This window comes from Martes martes (genome assembly GCF_963455335.1).
Source record: "Martes martes genome assembly, chromosome: 2".
Taxonomy (NCBI): Eukaryota; Metazoa; Chordata; class Mammalia; order Carnivora; family Mustelidae; genus Martes; species Martes martes.
The window spans coordinates 120171104-120198102 of record NC_137889.1 but is presented as its reverse complement, the minus strand read 5'-3'; the positions used below and the strand labels follow the sequence as shown (position 1 = coordinate 120198102).

At 36.3% G+C, this 26999-nt stretch overlaps 2 protein-coding genes across 3 annotated transcripts in view; both read right to left on the bottom strand.

Moving 5' to 3' along the window:
- Positions 1-8557, bottom strand: part of ADAD1 (adenosine deaminase domain containing 1) — a gene marked incomplete at both ends in the record, with an annotated part of 57666 nt that extends 49109 nt beyond the window's left edge. For both annotated transcript variants that reach the window (XM_080797001.1, XM_080797002.1), the window contains 3 exons: positions 4402-4569; positions 7230-7418; positions 8386-8557. In XM_080797001.1, the coding sequence (XP_080653127.1) occupies positions 4402-4569; positions 7230-7418; positions 8386-8557 (529 nt within the window). The remainder of the gene's footprint in view (positions 1-4401; positions 4570-7229; positions 7419-8385) is intronic.
- A 12295-nt stretch (positions 8558-20852) lies between these two features.
- The window catches only part of BLTP1 (bridge-like lipid transfer protein family member 1), a 204592-nt gene continuing 198445 nt past the window's right edge, over positions 20853-26999 (bottom strand). Inside the window, exons 87-88 of the mRNA XM_080795525.1 lie at positions 24274-24439; positions 20853-21599 (exon numbers count right to left, since the gene is read on the bottom strand). Of these exons, the coding sequence (XP_080651651.1) occupies positions 21383-21599; positions 24274-24439 (383 nt within the window). The 3' untranslated portion in view covers positions 20853-21382. The remainder of the gene's footprint in view (positions 21600-24273; positions 24440-26999) is intronic.

Here is a 26999-nt window from a genome sequence, read left to right as displayed (position 1 = left end):
GCTGACCACAGGTAACTGAAGCCGTGGAAAGTGAAACCATGAATAAGGAAGGAACTACTGTATAGAGAACTCTTAAAACTCAACAACAAAATAATAAGCCCTTTCAAAAATGGGCAAAGGCATCATTACCTTTCTCTGAAGAAGATATAAAATGGCACATGAGAAAATGTTCAGCATCATTAATCATTAGGAAAATGCAAGTCAAAGCCACAATGAGATGCCACATCATACCTAGTAGAAGGGCTTCTATCAAAAACAAAACAAAACAAAAAACCCATAAAATAACAAGTGTTGGTGAGGATGTAGAAAAACTGGAACCTTTGTGCACTACAGGTAGGAATGTAAAACGGTGTAGCCATTATGGAAAACAATATGGCAGTTCTTTAAAAAAATTAAATATAAAATTGCCATATGATCCAGCAATTCCACTTCTGGGTATGAAACCCAAAGAAGTGAGACCAGAATGTCATAGCTATTTGCACATCCACATTCATAGCAGCATTATTCACAATAGCCAAAAGTTGAAGCAACCCAAGTATCTACCAACAGGTGAATGGATAAACAAAATGTGGTATATACATACAAGAGAATATTATTCAGTCTTAGAAAGGGAGGAAATTCTCACACATGCTACAATGGAGATAAACCTTAAGGACAGTATAAATGAAAAAAGCCAGCCATGAAAAGACAAATACTATACAATTCCACCTTTAGTAGTCAAATTCATACAGACAGAAAGTAGAATGGTAACTGCCATGAACTTGGTGTCAAAGGGGTAAGGGAGGGTGCTGGAGATGAGGAATAATTGTTTAATGGGTATAGAATTTCAGTTTTGCAAGATGCAAAGGGTTCTGGATATTGGATACACAACAAAATGAATGTACTTCACACTAAACTGTACACTTAAAATCATTAAGATACTAAAATTTGTTTTACATATATACATTATAAAATTCTGTTTGACTACACTAAAAGCCTTTTAAATGATTTTTTTAATAAGGAGTATTGAAATAAACTTAGAACCAGGTTCTTAACTCATTGTGTCAAAAAGTATTAGATTTTCAGGGTGCCTGGCCAGCTTAGTTGGTAGAGCATGCAACTCAGTCTCAGGGTCATTGAGTTCATGCCCCACGTTGGGCAAGGAGCTTACTTTAAATAAAAATTAAAAAAAGAATTTTTTTTTAAGAAGTGTTAAGATTTTCAAAACTTAAAAAATTAAAGTAAGAAGTTCTATACAACTAAAAAAATTAAGATTACACTTTAAAACACCACATATAAAATATGAAAAGATACAGATGGAAAATAATTTTGATGAGTTCAAAATTTAAAAAAAATAAGTTTTTAAGTTTTATGTTATAAATGAATAGATCAGAAAAACTGATATAAAGCTCACAGCAAAGAAATACTCACCTCTTATCTTCCATATCCCTTCACAAGTAAAATAAATTTTTAAACTCAGCTGTTTAGGACATTTTAAAGAATATAAGGGAAAAGGTCACCTAATTAAATTATTAAATTAAATTATTACTAGGCTCTGTGACAAGAGAAAATACATTATTAAAAAACCTTTAGTCTTAATTAAGGTACTATTGGTACTCTTTGAGAAAACAATGGTGAATATAAACGGGGCATCAGTGGATATGGAAAAGTGCTACCTTAATTTTCAGAAAAGGCAAAAGATAAATACTTAGAAACTAAAAACTGTAGCCCACCAGGCAAAACATTTGCTAGCCCTAGATAAGCATTTTAAAGACCCTTAGGGAAAAAAGTATTCATCATTAGAAGCCAATCATAAACATCCATTTCTGACAATTAAATTAGTTGCTTGGGAAATTCTGTAGACTTGTTTTAATGTAATTTCAACAAAGCATTTTAGTTTCTTGAGGGCAGAGAACAGATCTTACTTGACTCTAAATTCCCAATACCTAGCACAGTCCTTGGAACACAGCATATCCTGAAAATATAGATTTACTGATTCTACTGCATGCTATAGTTGGAAGGAAACTGGGAAAATATTGCTAAGGATATACCTAGGTGGGTTAATAGCTGATACAATAATCACATATAAAGAATTTTCATTAATAAACTGAAGAAATGTCTTAAGAATATTTCTTGCCACCAGTTCTGCATTTCACATTAATTTGTTGAAGACTCTGGAAAGGCAAAGGCATATCTATAAAAGAAATAAATCACTCATCACATTAAGCGCCAGGTGAGTAAGATTTGTTAACCCAGAGGATAAATCAGTGAGACTGAATAAATGAGTGATGGACAAATATGAATATTGGTAAAGACAGCAAAATTATCAAGAGATAAAATCAAAACTCAAAATTATCAAAATTGAATTCACATCAGAAAGAGGAATTTCTAGGTTAAAAGCAGTACATACCCTCCAAATATTTAAAGGAAAAAAAAGTCAAAGAAAACAATATCTACAGGACAAAAGGAAAAAAAAAATAATGACACTTACCATTCATAATAAATGCAAATGTTAAAGTTTTTTTTTTAAAGATTTTATTTATTTATTTATTTATTTATTTGACAGACAGAGATCACAGGTAGGCAGAGAGGCAGGCAGAGAGAGAGGAGGAAGCAGGCTCCCTGCTGAGCAGACAGCCCGATATGGGGGCTTGATCCCAGGACCCTGGGATCATGACCTAAGCCAAAGGCAGAGGCTTTAACCCACTGAGCCACCCAGTCGCCCAAATGTTGAAGTTTTTTAATTGAAATATTCTTTATGTCAAAAAAATCTAATTTTATGTACAATAGAAAATCATTAAAAGTAAAACAGGATAAAGATATTAAACAAACACAAAAGGTAACTAAAAGTAGCACTGTGAGAATTAAAAGAATTTTAAGACCGAAAACACATAACATATATAAAATATGCAAGATAAAAAAGAAATAATTTTATATTGAATTTAAAAAAGTATACACTCTAACAAAATTAAATCACTGCATCGTTGCTTTTTACAAGTCAAATAACACGTAAGAATTTAAGTATTTCAATAAAATAAGGACAATACAATATTTATAGTGCCAGCACGTATAAGACAAAAATCATACCTAGCCCTGAAAATTAACCTGAAAAACAGTAAACAGAAAATAACATGAAAATTAACACAATACACTCTTAAGTACTTAATAAATCCAAAGTATGACAAACTATTTGAAAACAATGAAAAAAAACCTCCACATCAAAACTTACATGTAGCAAAATAAATCATTTTTAATTACTAAATAATGGTTTTAATTGAAAAATAAAATATGTGAAATAAGAGTTAAATTTAGAGAAAGAACAAAAAGATATTATTAGAAAAGAAAAAAATGAATAGACTAAAAGCCAAAAAAGCCCAGTAATACAATAAAAGTGATAATTTGAATTTAAAAATTTAAAAAGAATGAATTTATAATCACTGCTTAAATAAAATTTGTTTTTCTCTTTTAAAGTTAACTTATTTACAGATAATATAATCTACCATTAAGGGACCACTGACAAAAACTGCTTATTATACTAACACATATATAAAATGGTAATATGGAATATGTTCCTCAATATGTTGCCATTTTATATATGATTAATATTTAATAAGAGCTACTATCATTTACATTACAAGTTATTCACCAAGCACTGGTTGAGAGCTTTGCATGCATATTTAATCCTAAGAACAGCCATAGGAGGTAGTTATCAGAGTCATAATTTTTTATTACTTATTTTTTTAATGTTTTAAATGATGAAACAGGTTTAGAAAGCAAATAACATGCCTAACCAGGGTCAATATTTCAACCTGCATAATCTATTTCTGGAGTTTGCTTTAGGCCATTATTTTCTCAAGTAGCTTTACCATTCCTGAATTCCTGAATTTAATATAGATAGGCAAACTTCACAAAAATTGCATTTAAAATCTCTATTAAATATACTGTACTAAGAGCATAATAAGAATCCAATAAATTACAGAGAAAATCAAGTTTCTGGATGTGAAGCTACTGGGAATCTGACAAATTATGAGACAATTCACTCAACATGTTTATAGCTTGTGGTGCTGAAATATACAAGAGTATTTTTTCTTTTATATAAAACCTTTTTTTAATTATTTTCTTTGCTATTTTTACTTTTAATTCCAGTAAAATTAACATACAGTATTATATTAACTTCAGGTGTACAATATAATGTTCAACAGTTCCATACATTACTCAGTACTCATCACCATAAGTGTACTTTTAATCCCCTTTACGAGAACATTTTAACTAATATTAAACATGTCAGCAATCAGCAATGGAAGGAAATAAATTCTACAACTTCTATCTTGCAGTTGCCATGAAACTCTTCAAAAACAAATCCTTCAGGTGATGTCTTCTGGAAAAAGATACATTTTACAAATAATAATCAAGAGTATTTACCTGCTGTTTCTAAAACTCGTGGTTCAGGTTCATCCAACTGTAGAAGCTCATCAAGAGCTAATTTCGCTGCATTGGATCTAGACTCCTTTTTATTTTGTCCCAGTCCAGTCTTATATTGAATACCATCCACCACAGCACAAAAAGCAAAATATGGCCCCATAACGTTACCTTGAAAAAGAAGTCAGAATAAATGCTGCAATAATTCACAGTATGATCTTGCAAATGACATCTGATAAGAAAAATATCCCAGTACAAAAGTTGTGGAAAACGATCTTGGCCTATCAGTTTTGTGTTTTATTTTTTACAATGCAGGTTAAAGGTAAAGCTGGGTGAGCCCCTGAACTAGTTCTGAGGAACCTATCCAACAGCCAGTTTGGCTCCAGATTCAACACGAACAGTAGAGACAGCTTTAGAGTACAGATCATGCATGGAGCAACAGTGTCTTGTATAATGAAGCCTGGCAATAGTAAGCATCCAAATATCTAACGAATGACCAATGAGAGGTAAAATGTGGAGCCTCTGGCAACATCTCTCTTATTTTGAAATTCAATAATAATAAAGCTCAATTTCTCCCACCTTCTGAGTGCTCTGATACTCTTATATAAGTTCCAGAATAAAAGGGATCCTTTTGCAGAAATCTTGTGAGTCTATTAGGGAGTTATGATAAGCTATTCACACCACCATAGCCTAGAGGGCAAGTGGAGGGGAGAGAATCCACAAGGAAAACCAAAACAAACAATAGAGAAGACATGCTAAAGAATAAAACTCAAAGTCCAGCCATCCAAAATTCCTAGAAGATTACCTTTACACAATTATTTTTACCTAGTTTTCATTTTTGCCTAATGAAAAATGAAATGGAATCATCTAAATTTACAGGGCAAAGATTTTTCCAGTTCAAGTTTTACTTGTTGGTAATTCAGACTTTAGAAGACCTTTAGTCAACTTAAGGTTCTACCCTGGCTAGGTACAATGTCACTCCACATAAGCCCCGTTGTCATTATCATCATTATTATTTTCTCACATATTACACTAACTTCTGTTTTGTTTTGTTTTTGTTTTTTTTTTAAGATTTTATTTCTTTATATGTCAGAGAGAGAGAGGAGCGAGAGTGAGCACAGGCAGATAGAGTGGCAGGCAGAGGCAGAGGGAGAAGCAAGCTCCTGCCAAACAAGGAGCCCGATGTGGGACTCGATCCCAGGATGCTGGGATCATGACCTGAGCCGAAGGCAGCTGCTTAACCAACTGAGCCACCCAGGCGTCCCTGGGTTTTTTTTAAGATGTACATCAAGGTTTTACAAGAAACTCCTCACCGCATCTGAGTAAGCTGATTTTCTCTATGACTTCAGTTTCCCAAGTTCCTTCTTTATGATCACCTAGGTTCCAATCCAAATTTACAAAACCTGAGAGTATTTTATATATTTAACTAGTAGCCCTGATGATTTTTTATGTATGAGACAGCATCCATCAAATTTGTTAATTAAGTACTCAGTGTCAGAGTGCTGAGCCTTTAAGCTTCATCCTATCATACTTCAGATTCTCAAACTTTAGTATGTATTTAAATCACCTATAGAATTGTGAAAATACTGATACTCTGGTCTCATCATTAAACCTACTGATTCAGATTATTCAGCTAGTACTATGAACACAAAGTGAATACCATTACTAATCAGTGGATTGTGTTTCTGAGTAGCTTTTACTCAGATCAATAAAGATTTGCCCTTACAAACTTCTTTTTCTTATTATGATCAAGAGTTTACATTTTCCAAGAACAGCCTGAGAAGAATGGAGGGAAAACTAGTGACACAAAAATTAAGTTCACAGTATTGATCATGAAGTAATCCAACCTACAGTAACTGTACCTAGGAAAACTCTACCTTCTATATTAAGACTCTATTTTTGTCACCTGTTTACTGTTTTTTCTTCCAAAACAACAGACTGGAGATGTGACTTTACTATGACAATCTTAGCTAAAATCTCAAAAGCTTCGAATTCTTTTGCAAGGATGTCTTGAGACCCGTATTAGTGAAAGTTAGCAACGGTAAGAGAAAACTTAAAAAACCAAGCTACTTGATAATGTCTTTGTATATATAAACACACACGCGTGCGCACACTCACACACACATATATTTGTACACACATATATGTATTTTTAAGGACTGTGTTTCTTCAACTCTCATACTTTTAGCTTGTCCATGTCTATTAAGAGCACTTAGTCTCTTATCTCTCCACTTTTCTAAAGTTCCTTCTAATCACTGTTCATGACGTTAAGAGATTAGAGGCTGCTTTTTGCTTTTATTTGATCTGTACTACTGTAGCCTTCCACAGGTTGGGAGGGAAGTTTAAGAGAGAATGGAGAAAATAGTCACAGACAAGTCTGCAGATAGAGTATCAATCATGGAAGTGTTATTTTCACCTCTATACCTTGAATTTCAGAAGCTAAATTCGACCATAATTTTGTTTGGTATAATCATCACAGAATCTTTCTCATTAGAGAATCCAAATATTTAACAACTCTTCAAAAGCATGTTTAATCTACAAGTACTTACACCTGAAAATAATCCACGAGGCTGATTGGGATTTTAGTTCAACTAGCCATAAACAAAAAAATTAAAATTTGATTATAAAAACTTTGTACATGTAAGTTATTTGCAGAAAAATATGAATATAAAAATTTCTGAGGTATACTTGTTAAAACATACCAGTAGTTACCTAATCCCAAGATTATGTGAATGTAGAAAATAATCAAATTTAGTAGTACTTATATGCTCTGTTTTTAACAGGAAAATATCTTCCAGCATTGTAATAACCAGATACAACTTGGCACTTGCCTGTTGTTACAGTTTCCTTAAGATCAAGGTGAACCCGCTGCATTTGTGCAAACTGGTGCAAAGCTGACACAGGATTTATCTCTCCACGTCTGTATTTCATTACAAATTCTTTAGGTATTTTTTTTGGAGGAAGGACAGGATTTGAAATAGATGAAAGGCCTTTGGAAAGCAATGGTTCTGGAAAATTACCTAAAAATATATGGTTAGAGTTGTCAGTTCAATAAAATAAAAAAAAAAAAAGTAAAAACACTAAACTCTCCCATAAAATGGAGGATTGTCCCTGATACATCTATTATATGTATTCTTCATTACAAGTAAGCTTCTGCTAAAAAAATTTTTGCACACATGACAAGTGTAACCTGTTGATGCATATACTTTTTGGAGCACCAAAACCATTTTTGCAAAGTGCTATCATTGTCATAATGTGAAGTGATATCAAAGAATCACAGAATTTTAATGATGTCAAGGTCTTCAGAGGCTCTCAAATCCTTTTTTTTTTTTTTTTACACATGGTTTCACTAAGGTCTGGACTAAAGACACAGACCTGGGACTAAGGTCCATTTCTACTTCCTACTCACTATTTTATATTACTTTTAATATTGAATTCAATTGAATTTAAGTGTTTGTCCCTGCTTTACACTTATGCTAAGTGATATGTGGACTATAAACCAATATAAGTCCAGTCCCTTCCCTGAAGGGACCAACACAACCTCACCTTAAAAAGGCAAGACAGGGGCACCTGGGTGGCTAGTGGGTTAAGCCTCTGCCTTGGGCCTAGGTCATGATCTCAAGGTCCTCGGATCAAGCCCCACACTGGGGGGGGTCTCTGCTCAGCAGGGAGCCTGCTTCCCCCTCTCTCTCTGCCTGCCTTTGCCTACTTGTGATCTCTGTCTGTCAAACAAATAAATAAAATCTTAAAAAAAAAAAAAAAAAGGCAAGACAGGCTTGAAGCTGTTAGAATAACTGAGCAGCGAGGAGGAGGATTTCCACAGGCCTCTTACGGTGTTCAGAGTCAAATCGGAGCTCCAGGAGGGACAAAGCCCCTGGTAAAGGGATATGTATCCAGGCAACACTTAAACTGGAGGCTCAACAGTACTTATTGGCCATCCTAGAATCTTAAAGAACCAAGGTATTATTGCATATGAAAAAGTCGTACCCGTCACTTGCGTAACCTTGGAAGCCATATTCGACAGGCTGTAACTTTCTGAAGAATATCCTGTAGGTGTAGTTACCGTCTGGGTTGATGGCTGAGCTGGCAAGTTCTTTTTCAGCATTTGAGCAAAGCTAGGCACCCGGGAACTCTGAAACCAGTCATTGTTGCCAGACATTTTCTCACCTGCAAATCGTTAACAAAATTGGCAGAAAACAAAAAAGTACTAGATAAAAATACTTACTCCGAAATTTAAAATATGCCTACATGGCTTAAAGTCACTCACACGACACAGGACTAAATCTCTTAACTCATGTCGTGACTGCTTTGTGACTAGAATTTTAACAGGTATGGGGCTCATCCCTCCTACACCCCTTCCAAACCACTGCCACAACAGGGCAAAGAAGGGTCAAAGCGGTCCGCAGGGCCGGTCCTTAAAACTACTCGGGGCTCAGGGAGAAAGAGAGAAAGAAAAAAACAAACAACAACAACAACAAAAAAACCATAAAAACAGGAGACCCTCAACAGCCCGATTCCCAGCCCAACTCCCACCCACCAAAACTATCCTTCCTGCCCCGTAGGCCGGAGACCGAGCCACAGGCCCGGGGCTCCCCGGCCCCAGCCGCCGACGCCGTTGCTTCCTCCTCCCAGCTCAATCTCTGGCTTTGGGACGCTCTGCGTGAGAGCCACGCGCCCCAAGGTTGCGTCTTTCAAAAGCGGCCTCGTGGCGTCCCCGCAGTACCCGGACTAACACCCCCACACCAAGCCTCATCCAATCACCAACCGTCTCCGCAGCCGGGCTTCCGGCCCTGCGCTCGCGCCCGCGCAGTTCCCCTCGGGCTATGGCGGCTAGGCGGGTTCCGCGCTCTATGGCCTGCGTCAACAAGCAGGGAGACGTCAGACGTCATGCGTGTGCATTCGAAGCCTCGTGAGGTCGACCTTGTTTTGTGAGCCGGCGTACTCAAGTTTACTGCGGCGGTCACTGCCACAGAATTCGGATGAAAGTTGCTCGGTGTGGCCCGTTCACCGTTCTGCCAAGTGCCCTCCACACCCCGCTCACCACTGTCCTCACAAAGCACTGTGTTGGGGTGTCCTTCTCCAGGATGATTAGAGGCTGTCCTTGGGGTGCCAGTGTGTGGGTGGTTTCAAGGAAACCTTGGGCTCTAACCCTTGTTATGCTCTGAGGAGGCCCCTGTGGACAAGGTTTGGCCTCAACCGTGTCTTTAATGTTTACAGAAAAAACCGCCTTGGACTCCTGCATGAGTTTCACTGGAGGAGCCAAACAATGAACACTCATGAAAACAGGCGGGGAGGTTGAAACCTAATGACAAACCTATCGTGGGTGTTTTCAGTTCTTTGCACTCGTGAAAGATGTAGGAGACCCTAATGGAGGTATTAGCTGACAGACATACATGTCATACATACATATGTGACATATGACATACAAATGTGTGTATATATTTCCCTATGAAGGCAATTGGTTTTCTTATTTATACACATTATGTTATAGACAAGATTTCGATATGCGCTAGGTCAATCTTGGCCTTAGCCCAAATCCAAGGGAGCTGATTTTATTAAAATAACCTCAATTGCTTATGGTTGTGTAAAGTAATCATTTTGTAAAGACTCAAGCCCTCCCGTCCTGCTCAAGGAGAATATTAAAACAAGACCACACTACACCTATGACTAATTATCTTCTGGCTAATGCCTGGCTCAGTTTTTCTTTAGTAAATTACCAACCAAGTTTGGTTTATAACTCAGAAAGAATTCAAGAAATTGAGTGATAGCATTACAACAATATATAAATGCATCCCTCCCTACTTTTTTTTTTCCCCTCTAAGATTCTGTTTATTTATTTGAGAGAGAGAGAGGACTACCAGCAGGGAAAGGAGAGGGAGAAGCGACTACCCGCTGACAAAGAAGCTTGCTGTGGGACTGGATCCCAGGACCCTGGCATCATGGCCTGAGCTGAAGGCAGACGCCAACAGACTGAGCCACCCAGGCAACCCCCTGCTTTTTTATATAGATAAGATTTCTCAAGGATTATATTGTTTTAAAGGAAAAAGGGAAAGAGAAAGAAAACAATAAATTTGATAATATTCTACCTCATTACAACAAGAGGTAATAATAGCCACCCAAAAACATATGGGCTAATTGGAAAAAAGAAAAGCTTCATTCCTCTCATAAAGCAATGCATTTTGTTTTCTTTTCTTTTCTTTTAATTTTATTTATTTTAGATAGAAAGTGAGAGAGAGAGAGAGCACAAGCAGGGGGAAGAAAAGGAAGAAGCAGACTCCCCAGTGACCAGGGAGCCAGATGCAGGACTCTATCCCAGGGTCCTGGAAACATGACCTGAGCCCAAAGTCCACACTTAAACAACTGAGCCATCCAAGTGCCCCTTAGCAATGCATTTTCAATAAATCTTGTTTTACTTTAGTGATTATCGAAATGTATTGATATGTTGCTTTGATCAAATGCCCATTAATAATTGTAATGATAACTCAAAGCAGAAATTTTTCTCCTTAACATTTGGAGACTTTTGCTTACAACAAATTAAAAATTCAAATATTGTTGCCAAGAACTATGATAGGGATAATGAATGAAAGTTCTGAGTACAAAAATACACAATTACATTAGGATCAAATTTGAGGAGGAACGTGGAATGGAAACAGAAGCTCAAGAAGTAAAAGGAATGGGTAAAAATTACTCTTAAAGATGAAGTGGGTATATACACAATGTTTTATTTTGAAATAATTTTAGATTTACAAAATAATTGTAAAGACAACACAAAGAGTTCACCTATACCCTTCCCTTCAGTTTTCCCTAATGTTAATATCATACATAGCCATTGCATGATTATCAACACTAAGAAATTGGCATTAGTACAACATTACTAACTATACTATACACATCACTTGGATTTCACCAGTTTTTCAATTAATGTCCATTTTCTGTGGCATGAGTTAGTCCAGAATATTGCATTGCATTTAGTGGTCACGTCTTAGTCATCTCATATAAACGTTTTTAAGTCTTTCCTTGTGTTCATGACCTTACCACTTTTGAAGAATAATGGTTGGATATTTTGTAGGTCGGCCCTCAATTTGAGTTTGCCTGATGTTTTCTGGTGGTTATACAAGAGTTAAGGGTATTGGGGAGACGAAAACGTAGATGAAGTGCACTTCTCATAGCATATTAGGGAGTACGTGATGTCAGCAACTATTGACAATATTAGCCTTGATGACTTGGTTAAGGCTGTCAGGTTTATCCACTGTAAAGTTACTCTTTTTTTCCTTTTGTGTACTGTTTTGGGTAGAAGGATTCCATCTTACACAGAAGGGGAAGGAAATAGAGATCCACCTCCTGGAGAGAGGAGTATCACAGAATATATGGACATATATTAAATCTACCATAACAATAAATATTTTGAGGAAAATAATTAGAAGTATACAAATACACTGTTTCACCCTGGAGTTTCAATAATTTTCATTCTTCTTTGGGTCTTTCCTGAAACAGTTATTACTGTGTGTTTTTTTTTAAATGTGCTTTCTGAGCTCAATTTCTTTTTTATTGAGATATGATTGACATAAATTAGTTTCAGGTATACAGTGTAATGATTTGTTACCTGTATATTCTGTAAATTTATTACAATAATAAGTCTAGTTACATCCATCCCCCAATTATTTTCTTTTCTGTGATAAAAACTTTTAAGATAGACTTTCTTAGCAACTTTTAAATACAAGCATATTTCAGAGATATAGCAGGTCCAGTTCTAGACCACTGCAATAAAGTGAATATCAAAATAAAGCAAGTCGGGGCACCTGGGTGGCTCAGTGTGTTAAGCCTCTGCCTTCAGCTCAGGTCATGATCTCAGGGTCCTGAGATCGGGCTCCCCCACATCGGGCTCTCTGCTCGGCAGGGAGCCTGCTTCCCCCTCTCTCTCTGCCTGCCTCTCTGCCTTCCTGTGACCTCTCTCTCTGTGTCAAATAAATAAATAAAAAATCCTTGAAAAAAAAATAAAGCAAGTCAAATGAATTTTTTGGTTTCCAGTGCGTGGGAAAGTAATGTTTAAACTATACTATAGTCTATTAAGTGTGCAATAGCATTATGTCTAAAAACACAATGTACATACCATAATTTAAAAAATACTTTGTTGCTAAAAAATGCTACCACTATCTGAGTAATAATCTTTTGGCTGGTGGAGAATTTTGCCTTAATGTTGATGGCTGCTGACTCAGCAGGAGGGTGTTGCTGAAGGTTGGGTGGCTGTGGCAAGTTTCCTTGGGGCAACAGTGAAGCTCCTTGCATCAGTACTTTTCCTTTCACTAATGATGTTTCTGGAGAACACAGTACTGCCAAAACCATTTTAGTAACACAACTTTCATATTTGAAGTCAATCCTCTAAACCCTGCTGCTGCTTTATCAGCTTAGTTTGTGTACCATTTTAAGTCTTTCATTGTCCTTTCAACACCCTTTACAACAACTTCACTAGGTGTAGTTTCCTTCTCAAGAAAATACTTTCTTTGTTCACCCGTAAGAAACAACTCCTCACCCATTCAAGGTTTATCAGTGAGATTGCAGCAAGTCGGTCACATCTTCAGGCTCCACTTCAATTCTAGTTCTTTTGTTAGTTCTACCACATCTGCAGTTACTTCTTCCAAAGTCCTGTTAATATTGATATTTTGACCTCCTCCCATGAATAATGGATGTCCTTAATAGCATCTAGAATGCTGAATCCTTTCCAACAGGTTTTCCCTTTATTTTGCCCAGCTCCGTCTATGGCAGCTCTAGCCTTACAAATGGATTTCTTAGTAAGACTTGAAAGTTGAAATTAATCTTTCCATGAGTTGCAAAATGGATGTTGTGTTACCAAAAATGACGTTAATTTTATCATATATCTCCAACAGAAATCTTGGGTGATCAAGTACATTGCCAATGAGCAGTGCTATTTTGAAAGGATCATCTTTCTGAGCAGTAAGTCTCCATAATGAGCTTAAAACATTCAGTATGCCATTTTATAAACAGACGTGCTGTCATCCAGGCTTTGCTGTTCCATTGAATAACAAAGTGCTCACAAGAGTACTTCCAGAGTAGCTTTAGGACAGTTCTTAAGAGCCCTGGGATTTTCAAAATAGCAAATGAGCACTGTCTTCAATTTAAAGTCACCAGCTATCCTAGCCCCTAACAAGAGAGTTGGCCTGTCCTTTGAAGCTGTGAAGACAGGTACTAACTTCTCCGTATCTCTGAAAGTCTTGGATGACATCATCTTCCAATAGAAGGCTGTTTTGTTTACAATTGAAAATATGTTTAGTGTAGCCTCCTTCATGAATGATCTGAGCTGGATCTCCTGGATAACTTCCTGCAGCTTCAACATCAACACTTGCTGCTTCACCTTTTACTTTTATGTGATGAAGATGCCTTCTCTCTTCAGACTTTATGAACCACTTCTGCTGGCTTCAAGCTTTTCTTCTGCAGCTTCCTCAGTTCTCAAGCCTTTTAAAATCAGAGAATGGGGGCCTTGCTCTGGATTAGGCTTTGCCTTTTTTTTTTTAATTTTTTTTTAATAAACATATAATGCATTTTTATCCCCAGGGGTACAGGTCTGTGAGTTGCCAGGTTTACACATTTCACAGCACTCATCATAGCACATACCCTCCCCAATGTCCATTTCCCCACCACCCTCTCCCGTCCCCCCTCCCCCCAGCAACCCTCAGTCTGTTTTTTGAGATTGAGTCTTTTATGGTTTGTCTCCCTCCCAATCCCATCTTTTCATTTTTTCTTTTCCTACCTCCCCCCAACCCCCCCCACCTTGCATCTCCACTTCCTCATATCAAAGAGATCATATGATAGTTGTCTTTCTCTGATTGACTTATTTTGCTAAGCATGATACCCTCTAGTTCCATCCACGTCGTCGCAAATGGCAAGATTTCATGTCTTTTGATGGCTGCATAGTATTCCATTGTGTATATATACCACATCTTCTTTATCCATTCATCTGTTGATGGACATCTAGGCTCTTTCCACAGTTTGGCTATTGTGGACATTGCTGCTATAAACATTCGGGTGCATGTGCCCCTTCGGAGCACCACGTTTGTATCTTTAGGATATATACCCAGTAGTGCAATTGCTGGGTCATAGAGTAGCTCTATTTTCAGTTTTTTGAGGAACCTCCACACTGTTTTCCAGAGTGGTTGCACCAGCTTGCATTCCCACCAGCAGTGTAGGAGGGTTCCCCTCTCTCCGCATCCTCGCCAGCATCTGTCATTTCTTGACTTGTTAATTTTAGCCATTCTGACTGGTGTGAGGTGGTATCTCATTGTGGTTTTGATTTGTATTTCCCTGATGCCGAGTGATGTGGAGCATTTTTTCATGTGTCTGTTGGCCATCTGGACGTCTTCTTTGCAGAAATATCTGTTCATGTCCTCTGCCCATTTCTTGACTGGATTATTTGTTCTTTGGATGTTGAGTTTGCTAAGCTCTTTATAGATTTTGGATACTAACCCTTTATCTGATATGTCGTTTGCAAATATCTTCTCCCATTCTGTCAGTTGTCTTTTGGTTTTGTTAACTGTTTCCTTTGCTGTGCAAAAGCTTTTGATCTTGATGAAATCCCAATAGTTCATTTTTGCCCTTGCTTCTGTTGCCTTTGGCGATGTTCCTAGGAAGAAGTTGCTGCGGTTGAGGTCAAAGAGGTTGCTGCCTGCATTCTCCTCTAGGATTTTGATAGATTCCTTTCTCACATTGAGGTCCTTCATCCATTTTGAGTCTATTTTTGTGTGTGGTGTAAGGAAATAGTCCAATTTCATTTTTCTGCATGTGGCTGTCCAATTTTCCCAGCACCATTTGTTGAAGAGGCTGTCTTTTTTCCATTGGATATTCTTTCCTGCTTTGTCGAAGATTAGTTGACCATAGAGTTGAGGGTCTATTTCTGGGCTCTCTATTCTGTTCCATTGATCTATATGTCTGTTTTTGTGCCAGTACCATACTGTCTTGATGATGACAGCTTTGTAATAGAGCTTGAAGTCTGGAATTGTGATGCCACCAACTTTGGCTTTCTTTTTCAATATTCCTTTGGCTATTCGAGGTCTTTTCTGGTTCCATATAAATTTTAGGATTATTTGTTCTATTTCTTTAAAAAAATGGATGGGATTTTGATAGGGATTGCATTAAATGTGTAGATTGCTTTAGGTAGAATAAACATTTTCACAATATTTGTTCTTCCAATCCATGAGCATGGAATATTTTTCCATTTCCTTGTGTCTTCCTCAATTTCTTTCATGAGTACTTTATAGTTTTCTGAGTATAGATTCTTTGCCTCTTTGGTTAGATTTATTCCTAGGTATCTTATGGTTTTGGGTGCGATTGTAAATGGGACTGACTCCTCAATTTCTCTTTCTTCTGTCTTGTTGTGATTGTAAAGAAATGTGACTGATTTCTGTGCATTGACTTTATATCCTGACACTTTACTGAATTCCTGTATAAGTTCTAGCAGTTTTGGAGTGGAGCCTTTTGGGTTTTCCACATATAGTATCATATCATCTGCAAAGAGTGATAGTTTGACTTCTTCTTTGCCAATTTGGATGCCTTTAATTTCTTTTTGTTGTCTGATTGCTGAGGCTAGGACTTCTAGTACTATGTTGAACAGGAGTGGTGATAACGGATATCCCTGCCGTGTTCCTGACCTTAGCGGAAAAGCTTTCAGTTTTTCTCCATTGAGAATGATATTTGCGGTGGGTTTTTCATAGATGGCTTTGATAATATTGAGGTATGTGCCTTCTATCCCTACACTTTGAAGAGTTTTAATCAGGAAGGGATGCTGCACTTTGTCAAATGCTTTTTCAGCATCTACTGAGAGTATCATATGGTTCTTACTCTTTCTTTTATTAATGTATTGTATCACATTGATGGATTTGCAGATGTTGAACCAAACTTGCAGCCCTGGAATAAATCCCGCTTGGTCGTGGTGAATAATCCTTTTAATGTACTGTTGGATCCTATTGGCCAGTATTTTGGTGAGAATTTTCGCATCTGTGTTCATCAAAGATATTGGTCTGTAATTCTCTTTTTTGGTGGGATCCTTGTCTGGTTTTGGAATCAAGGTGATGCTGGCCTCATAGAATGAGTTTGGAAGTTTTCCTTCCATTTCTATTTTTTGGAACAGTTTCGGGAGAATAGTAATTAATTCTTCTTTAAATGTTTGGTAGAATTCCCCTGGGAAGCCGTCTGGTCCTGGACTTGTTTGTTTGGAGATTTTTGATGACTGCTTCAATCTCCTTACTGGTTATGGGTCTGTTCAGGTTATCTATTTCTTCCTGGTTCAGTTGTTGGATTAGGCTTTGCCTTAAGGGAATGTTGTGGTTTGATTTTCTATCCATATCACTGAAATGTTCTCCATATCAGCAATCAGGCTGTTTTGCTTTCTTAACATTGGTATATTCACCAGAATAGCACTTTTAATTTCCTTCAAAAACTTTCCTTTGCATTCACAACTAGTGTTTTAAGGAACATGGAGGTCTGAGGAGAGGGAGGGAGATGGCGGAACCATTTAGTCAATGATGCAGTCAGAATACACACATTTATCAATTAAGTTTGCCATCTTATATGGGTACGGTTTTTGGCACCCTGAAACAATTATATAGTAATATCAAAGACTGATGGTCAGAGATCACCACAAAAAGTGTAATAATAATGAAAAAGTACTGCTTAGAGTACTGTGAGAATTATCAAAATGAAACATGAGACAAAGGGAGCAAATGTTGGAAAAATGGTGCCGATAGACTTGCTCGATGCAGGATTGCCACAAACCATCAATTTGTGAGAAATACAGTATCTGTAAGGTGCAATCAAGTGAAGTGCAAATAATTAAATTCATCTGTATCAGAAGTTGAGAAGCATTTTCGGAGTGAGGTGTTATTAAAAAGCACAGAAAGAGAGCAAGTGCTATCAAGAGTGATAGCAAGTAGACCCTTGCCAGGTCATTAGGTGGGTATACAATGGTCTAGATATGCAGAGTGATGTCAGGAGACTGATGGCAACAAAGCTTGGGCCCTCAGGTCAAATACAGGTTGACTGGTCAGGTCATCAAGTCAAATGGCAAGTGAAATGGTACAGGATAGGCAAAAATTTATAAACTAATTCTCTTTGATTAGCTCCTTTCCCCTGGCTTCATGTTTCCATTATGAGGAGAATAACCCAGTTTTTTCTCTCAGTACTTTGTTTACTCCTCCCCAGAAGTTACTTGGCCTGTTTCATGCTCTGGAGCTAAGAAAATAAACTCAGCCCCTTCCTCTCTTTTCATCTTTTGAAGCCAGCCTGCCTGCAAGGAGGATGCAAATCTGATTTCCCCTGCTGTGCATGCTGTAAGGGAGAAAGCCGAATTTGTCCAGCTTGCATTAATAGAATAAGTTTGTGCATTTAGAGAGCATTAGCAACCCCATTTGGACATACAAATAGCTACATTTTCCAATTTAGATTCTTTAAGCGATAAACCTTTTTTTAAAACCTCCATATCTCTGATATCTGTGTGTCTCAATGAATTCCATCCTTTGAAGAGGAATAAGTCAATATTTATTAATCTTAAGCATCAAAAATGAATAGTAGTAGTTTTCTGTTTAAATAATTTTTTTTGTTGTTATGGTCTCCCGCTAAAGAATGAAAACGAATCTACTATTCTTGGTTGCATATTTTTCCCATTTAGCATGCTGAATATATCATGTCAGTCCTTTCTGGCCTGTCAGTTCTCTGTGGCCAGGTCTGCTGCCAGCCTTGTGTTTCTACCATTATAAGTTTAGAACCATTTTCCCCTAACTGCTTTCAGAATTCTCTATCTTTGTATTTTGCAAGTTTCACTATGATATTCATGCTGTTGACCTGTTTTTGTTGATTTTGAGGGCAGTTCTCTGTACCTCTTGAACTTGAATGCCTCTTTTTCCCTTGATTAGGGAAGTTCTCAGCTATAATTTCTTCAAATAAGCCTTCTGTCCCTTTCCCTGCTCTTCTTCTGTGACTCCTATGATATGGATATTATTTTTCTTTGGGGAATCACTGAGTTCCCTGAGTCCACCTTTGTGATGTAATAGTTTTCTTTCCCTCTTCTTTTCAGTTTCATTATTTTCCATAATTTTACCCTCTATATCACCTATTCTCCTCACTGCCTCTTCAGTCCTCATTGTGATTATATTCAGTCTGCATCTCAGTTACAGCATTTTTTATTTCAGCCTGAGTAGTTTTTAGGTCTTTTATCTCAGCAACAAGGGTTTCTGTGGTGTTTTCTATGCTTCTTTCAAGCCAGCTAGTAGTTTTTGACTACTTTTGATCTAAATTCTTGTTTAGATATATTGCTTACATCTGCTTTGAGCAAGTCCCTAGCTATGATATCTTTCTGACCTTTCTTATGGGGAAAATTCCTCCATCTTGTCATTTTGGCTAACTTTCTATCTTTTGCATTTTATGAAAGCTTGTTATGTTTCCTGCACCTCAGAGTAATGCTATATTAAAAAGTGGTCATACGCTGTCCAGAGCCTGCACTTCAGGAAGTGTTTCTGGTGTATTCTGTGTGCACTCAGCTATTGGGTTTTGGCTGCTCTTTCCCACTGGTCTGTACTCTGCAGAGCTCCTCCTTGCCTATAGTGGGGAGTGTTTGGAACTTTATCTAGATGTGCTTTGATTTGTTTCTAGAAAAGAGCATGGAAAAAAAGAAAGGCAAAAAAAGCAAAAAAAAAAAAAAAAGCAATCAAAAACAAAAAACAAAAAACTGTAAGCCTGATTCCAAAGGAAGAAAACAAAAAAGAAGAAAAAGTAAAAAAGAGGCCTGATGAAAAAGAAAGAAAGAAAGAAAGAGAAAGAAAGAGAAAGAAAGAAAGAAAGAAAGAAAGAAAGAGTGAGTGAGTGATTGGGGGAGGAAATGAAAAAACAAACAAAGAACTATAAGCCCGATTCCAAAGGGGGGGAAAAAATAAGGGGCAAAAAAATACAGCCTTGGTCCTATTTCCACCAGAACCGAAGGGGGCGCTGTGAGGCACTGTATGATCAGTAGACTCGTGGCATGTGGCATGCTGCCAGTGTTGCTCTTCTGGGTGAGAAGTGCTCTGTGCTGGCTCAGAGTCACTCCTGCCCAGGTGAAAAAACACTTGCGAAGCACAGGGGGGCAGGCTTTGGTTTAAGTGGCTCCCACCTCTACTAAGGGCTGCTGTGTTGCTCTCTGAGGTCCAATCCTGTGTGTAGTGAGGATAACATGGTGCAACCCTGCTCTCTCATCCAGAGAGGCAGGAAATCTCACACTCCTTGCTCTTCAGAAGCTCTCACAGAACTTTTTACTAAAGGCCTTCATCATGCCTGGCACCACAGCTCTCTCTGCCCTTTATATTTAGTGTGGCTGGGATTCAAAATTTCAAATCTTTAAGGAGTGGGCACCAGTTGGATCTGCTCCCTCCTCTGGGTTAGAGTCTTGCTGCTCTCTGATTAGTGCCCTTTGTCCCACCAAAACAGTCCCATGCCTGCATGGTGGACAGATTCTATGCTGTGGCACCACAAAGAGTTATCTACCCTCTGCACACACCTTTGTCCCCTCCCTATGAAAGGCTTGTGTTTGTTGTGTTTGTTGGCGCATGCAGGGTCTTTTGTCCTTTGAGAGGCAATATGCCCTTCTCCAAATGTATTCCAGGAATGGTAATGATCTCTCTGCCAGTGCGACCCAGGAGATCCCTGCACCACTTTGTGCATGCTCTGAACCAGAGCCCTCCTCTCCAGGATCGCAGGCCACAGCTCTGCTGTGGTGAAAGTCACACACTTCCAGAACCTGAGTTTTGCAAAAATCCTGTGACACTCAGTTCCTGTCTCCCCAGTCTGGGGTCCAAGAGATTTTCTTCTTGTGCAAACCCAACACCGCACAATCTCAACATCCACCCCTGTCCCGCCTCCTTCTATTTTCTATTTTCCCCTGGAGGAAAGGGCTTCTTCCCTCCATATCTCTGAAGTTTTTGTCTTCCCCAATTCACTTCCATGCACCTTGCATGTGCCATGCTGTCTCCCTCCAACCACGGAGATCCTCCTTCCAATCCTCAGGTGTATTTCTTAGATGTTCCTAGTGACTGAACCTCAATACAGCGGTGTTTGAGGAGAAGAAAGCCCAGGTTCCCCCTACTTCTCCATCTTAACTCTTTCCACAAGGATTTTTTTTTAAGTTAGTTAGTTAGTTAGTTTTCTTATTTATTTATCTTAGAGACAGAGAGCAAGTGCAGGGGAGCAGGAAGAGCAGAGAGAGAGGGACAAGCAGACTTGGTGCTGAGCTGGATCCCATGACCCTGAGATCATGAGCTGAAATTAAGAGTCTGACTCTTAACCAGCTGAGCCACCCAGGTGCCCCATGATTTGATTTTTTAAGTTTTAATCATCTTCTATATAAAAACATTCAGTAACAGCATAGGCATCTATTATAAAAAATAAGATATCAAAAGAAGAAAACACTCAAAAAGAACTACAGAGTGAAACCAATTATTGTGACTTTATTACAATAGTTACAAACAATATTTTAGTTGTAATCATATCACAATTACTCAAACTATATACAAATAGGTATTTATACAAGACTACATTTTAAAAAAAGAAAAGGCAATTAATGACCAAAAAAAAAAAAATCACATTATCAACAAGATTTTTTTCTAAAAGTCATGGCCAGTAACAAAAATTCACAGTTACTCTGAAAATATTTTAAAGATGCAGGAATCATATTGCACATAATACAATTATAAACCCTACTGAGCAGATTTATATATTTTAATCTAGTTTTTCACAAAATGTACATTATCATGCAATACTTCACTGTATATAGAATGGTGGAACTAGAATAAACAAGTTAACTTACAAACTTTCAATATAATGGTCACAAAATTAGAGTTATTTTAAGTTATACTGAAAATAATTTTACTATACAAAAAAAAAAAAACCTCCAGTGTAATAAAACTTAACAGACACAATCTTAATTTGTTCACAGATCAAGTTACTTTTTTTAGTGTTCTTCTTTGTCTTTTCCTTTCTTTTCCTTTTCATCCTGTAGTGCAGTACCGAGTTTTTTTATAAGAACTGACAGAACCTTGTCAAGGGGGTCCATGACTCCTCTTTGAAGCCATTTAGGAATAGTAGTCCTGGCATGATGAAAGCCCAGTTTTTGGAGAATATAATCAACACCTACTGGATCAATCTTTCTTCCAGTCCAAGAAATTAATCTAAAATTACAAATAATAGGTATTAAGGAATACAGTATTATAACACAGTCCTGAAGGTAGGTTCAAGAACATCACTAAGCCTCCATAATATGCTCAAGACGGACTGTTCTCAGTAGGTGCAATTGAATAATCTAAGTTATAATTCCTCGGTTTATTTTAACAGTATTCAAAAAATGTGATTCTATGTATTCTTGAGAGCCTATGTATAGCAGTGGAGTTAAGTGAATTTCATTCTGATTATTTTATTTTAGGCCTCTTAAGTTACAGGGTCATCTTGACATTTAAAGAACATCTGGTTCATTCTAAAAGATTTTAACTTGATGGGAGGAATCCTTTTACAATGTGTACATATATCAAATTATGACACCATCCACTTAAAATATCTTACATGTTTTGTCAATTATACCCTCAATAAAGCTGAGAAAAAAACAAGAGTTCAACATATATGTGGCATAATGGTGGGGGATAAAAGGCTGAGACTTTCTGAGTTTTTGCTATGTGTTAAACATGTTTGGGAAAAACCATTTTCTTCCTATTTCCTTCCATATAGAGGAGCAGCCATTAGTGAAACATGCCTGGTCGTTCTCTGTTCCTGTATTAATGATTTATCTGATTGGCAAGTTAACTGAGGAACTGGGTTGTGTAGTTCAGTACTCTCTTCCCTGCCTTAAGGGCCACTCATTTTGACTATTGCTCCATGCAATAGGTTTCTCAAGGACAGGCCCCTAAACAGGTTAGCCCCAGACTGTTCACAGCTGCCTATAGCTGGCTGAGTTCACAGGGCTGCCAACTGCAGAACTCAAGGTGGGGGAGGGCACACAATTCTGGTGTTCTTCATGATGAAGATCCTGTAGGTAAGTCCAAACCTGGACTCTGTAGTAGAAGGCCATTATTGCCAGACATCCAAACCACATTCTCTGTTATGAGCTTTATCACTATTAAAACTGTCATTTTGATTTCCAGCTGCCTCTCTCTCACTGTTCAATTGCTTCTGAACTTGGGCAGGAAAAGAGGGTACGAAGCACTGATCTGCTAAGACTCTACTAGTTATAAGCATTTTGCATTAATTAACTCATTTAACCATTGTAACAACCTTACAAGGTAGGTAATACTGTTTACCAAATTTTTCTTATGAGGCAACTGAAGTAGAAATAGGTTAGGTCCTTTGGCCAAGATCATTCAGTTTACTATGCTATCTAGACAACAGGACTTAGAGCTAGAGCTCTTCAACATTCTCTCCACCACTACACCATATTAACCGGTTTCCTGATGGTATGCTTTAAAAAAAAAAAAAAGAATGGCAAATTAAACTTTTTATGCTCATTTTAAATTAAAAGATACTTAATTTCATCATAGATTTACAAATACAAAACAAATTTTCTTGGTAGTTTTCTGCACTAGGATATTTGCAATATTTTAATTTTGTTCTGAGTATTGACACTGTTAATACTTCTCATGAGTATATGTATTATTAATTAATACCAAATTTTATTTTATTTTTTAAAAAATATTTTATTTATTTATCAGAGAGAAACAGAGAGAGAGTGAGAGTACAAGCTAGGGGAGGGGCAGAGGGAGAAGGAGAAGCAGACTCCCTGCTGGACAGGGAGCCTAATGTGGGGCTTGATCCCAAGACTCTGTGATCATGACTGAGCTGAAGGCAGACGCTTAACCAACTGAGCCACTCAGGTGTCCCCAATACCAAATTTTATTATAAATTATTAACACAAAGTCACTACTTTCTGCTTATACATGAGTCCACTGTGTAATGGATATTTGGTTGCTATGGAATTATTTTGTGGCATAAATGTCTGAAATAATAACCTTGTCTAAAAGAAATCTGTACTGTTCTGCAGAAATGTGCCAGAGTATGATGGACTTTTTTTTGATACTGTTATTCCATGATTCAGAGAGTTAAAATTTGATTAACAAAGCAGATGAGAGGAAAGGTGAAAATGACAGGAAGGTTGTGAGTGGTAACCATAAACAAGGACATACAGTGGAAGTACCACTAGTTACAGCAGCCATTATAAATGTAATTAAGATTGGAAAATACTTTGGAAATTTTAATATGAAAATAAGTTGATATAATCGGGATCATGACTGTAGTAGAACAGTCTCTGTAAATGAATCTGACAGTATTTAATTCAACATTTCGGGATTGTTGAATTGCTTATTGTTTAGCACGCAGACAGAACAACTCTGTGACATTGTAGGTTCTATTACACTGTTGTAACATGTGTGAGAAATTGTAATAATTCCTTAATGATGATATATGGCTGTTATTGTGTCGTCCCAAACTAAGAAACAAAGAAGTTTACTGCAGGTCCCTCAAACACCTGAAAATAATATCCTGGTAAAAAAGATGGTTAAAAAAAATGAGAGCAACGGTGGATGTGGAGTTATTCTCATCTGTTAGTGATTAACTGATGGAATGTCACACAGTGGAGAGTGCTGAGCTAGTTGTGGTGACCGTGCTTCTTTTGTGTTGTGCTAGAAGCACTTAAAAAAGCAGAAAGGAGCAGAAAACATGGCCAGAAGTTAGTGATGTTATAAGTAGCTAACTTCTAAAAACTGTTTTTGGTAAACTGTATGTAACTTGCTCCATTATTTATGACCTTTTTCTCATGATAATCCCACAGGATACAGGGAAATATATATATCCACTACTTACCTGAGAGTGGGTTCTAGATGCCATGTGTTGCACATAAAATCTCTCCAGTCCACAGTCGTATAAGTGATGCTGTCCTCTCTGTCTCTGTCAGAGGAATTGTCATCATGTATAATAATTGGGCTTTTCTGTCCTGGTCGAGTAGATAAAATCCGAGGTGGAAAAATGGCTATAATGAAAATGATAGATTAATATTACAAATAGTTATCTTATAAATTTATTTTAAATCACCATATGAACAGTATAATTGGCTCCATTTGTCATTTTACTTATGAATAGGCCAATTAATTTAATTACCTTTCTGAAAAACTAGTATTTTAAAATAAGCCATAAATGCCAGTTATTGTTATTTCTTAGAGAAAAACAATGTCAAAGTTAGCATGTTACTTTTTTTTTTTTGGAGGAATAGCATATATTTTACATATATTTGTGTGCTTAAAACTAATGGTAAAGAACACTGAGATTTATTTGATAGCAAGGATGGCTGCAGTGGACATTTTATATATGTAAATATATTTTTATATTTTACATTTTATATATGTAAAATATATATTTTTTTAAGCACGCAAATATAAAATATATTTGCGTGCTTAAAACTAATGGTAAAGAATGCTGAGATTTATTTGATAGCAAGGATGGCTGCAGTGGACATTTTATATATGTAAATATATTTTTATATTTTACATTTTATATATGTAAAATATATTTTACATTTTATATATGTAAAATATATTTTACATTTTATATATGTAAAATATATTTTACATATATTTTACATATATTTGCATGCTTAAAACTAATGGTAAAGAATGCTGAGATTTATTTGATATCATTGGACATTTTATATATGTAAAATACATATTTATATTTATATATTTTATATATAATATAGTTTTATATTATTTTATATTGGACATTTTATATATGTAAAATATATTTTTATATTTTATATATGTAAATATATTTTACATATATTTTACATATATTTACATGCTTAAAACTAATGGTAAACAATGCTGAGATTTATTTGATAGCAAGGATGGTTGCAGTGGACATTTTATATATGTAAAATATATGTAAATTATATTTTTATACTTTATATATGTAAAATACATGTAAAATATATTTCACAAATATTTGTGTGCTTAAAACTAATAGTAAAGAATGCTGAGATTTATTTGATAGCAAAGAATGGCTGCAGGTTGACATTTTTTAGCAATTTTATTGAGATACAATTTGTGTATCATATCAAAGTGTACTACTATTCAAGGGCACCTGGGTGGTTCAGATGGTTAAGCATCTACCTTTGGCTCAGATCATGATCACAGGGTCCTGGGACTGAGTCCTGGATCTCTCTCTGTCTCTCTGTCTCTCACGAATAAATAAATAAAATCTTTAAAAATAAAAAGTGTACCACTCGATAGTTTTAGGATGTTACTGTCTCTCTATATATTTGAACAATGGTACTAAGTTAGGAACTTTTTATTTAAGCAGTCTTTCACTCTTTATAGTGAATACTCAAATGTTTTATGAAAGACAAATTCTTTTTAAATTGGTGATCATAATATATATAAAATTAAAATCAAATCTGAGACAATGTAGCTTTCATTTGGCAAATTTTAATGTATATAGCATTTCTCTTAGAGCAGAGGTTTTCAAGACACAAATTGGGCATAAAATAATTGATAAATTAGGTAACATGACAGGCATTATGTAACTCTGGTTTTAACTTTATCATGAATTAGCAGTAGGGATAACATATTCATTGGGAATGAGCCTAGGAATAAAACTGTCCTTACATTAACATTACATAAGAATATAGATGTCTTCCGTTACTGCCTCCTCACAGTCACTCTGCTTTTATTTCTGGTAGTTGTTACAGTGCTACAGTATCTTGATGTTCTAGAAATATGTTGATTCTAGTCTAGCCTTACATGCTGTTAAAGATTATTCTCAGGCATGTTTATGCTTATTTTGATCAAAACTAATTGCTTTTAGTTTTTAATTACAAAATACTCTTATAACTATTAAAATATTTTTATTTATAATTAAAATTCCTAAAAACAATAACATTTGGTTATTGTAAATCTGATAATCAATCCTTATTTCCTTTTTCCCATTAAAATAGTGTTATATAAGTTTGATTTTCTACTTTTAAATATAATTTATATGTAATAAATTAATTTCAGGTGTACAACAAGGTGATTTAGCAAGTACATACATTTTGAAATGCTTGCCACGAGAACTATATTAAAATATTACTGATTATATTCCTTATGTTGTACTTTTAATCCCCATGACTTATTTTATAACTGGAAGTTTGTAGCTCTTAATTCCCTTTATCCATTTCGCCCATTTTCCCACTCCTCTCCCCTTTGGCAACCACCAGGTTGTCCTCATTGGGTCTGTTTCTCTCTTTTTTGTTGTTGTGCATGAGTTTGTATCTAAAAAGAAAGTGGTTTTGTTTTTTTTTAAATATGCACAGTTCATGGCAGACCAAAACCAAAACATATTTCATAGAATGACAAAGATTTCACATAATAACTGCAAAAGAAATCTGGCAGATTTTTATATAGAAATGGACTAGAAAAGAATTCTGAACTTCACAGGTTTATTCAGAGTCTCTGTATTTTTCCCATATTAAATTTAAATATTAAGGCACAGAGAAAAACAAGAGGATTACTAGGGACTGGTATATATTGGTGCTGTAAGTGAAGACTGGATCTAAT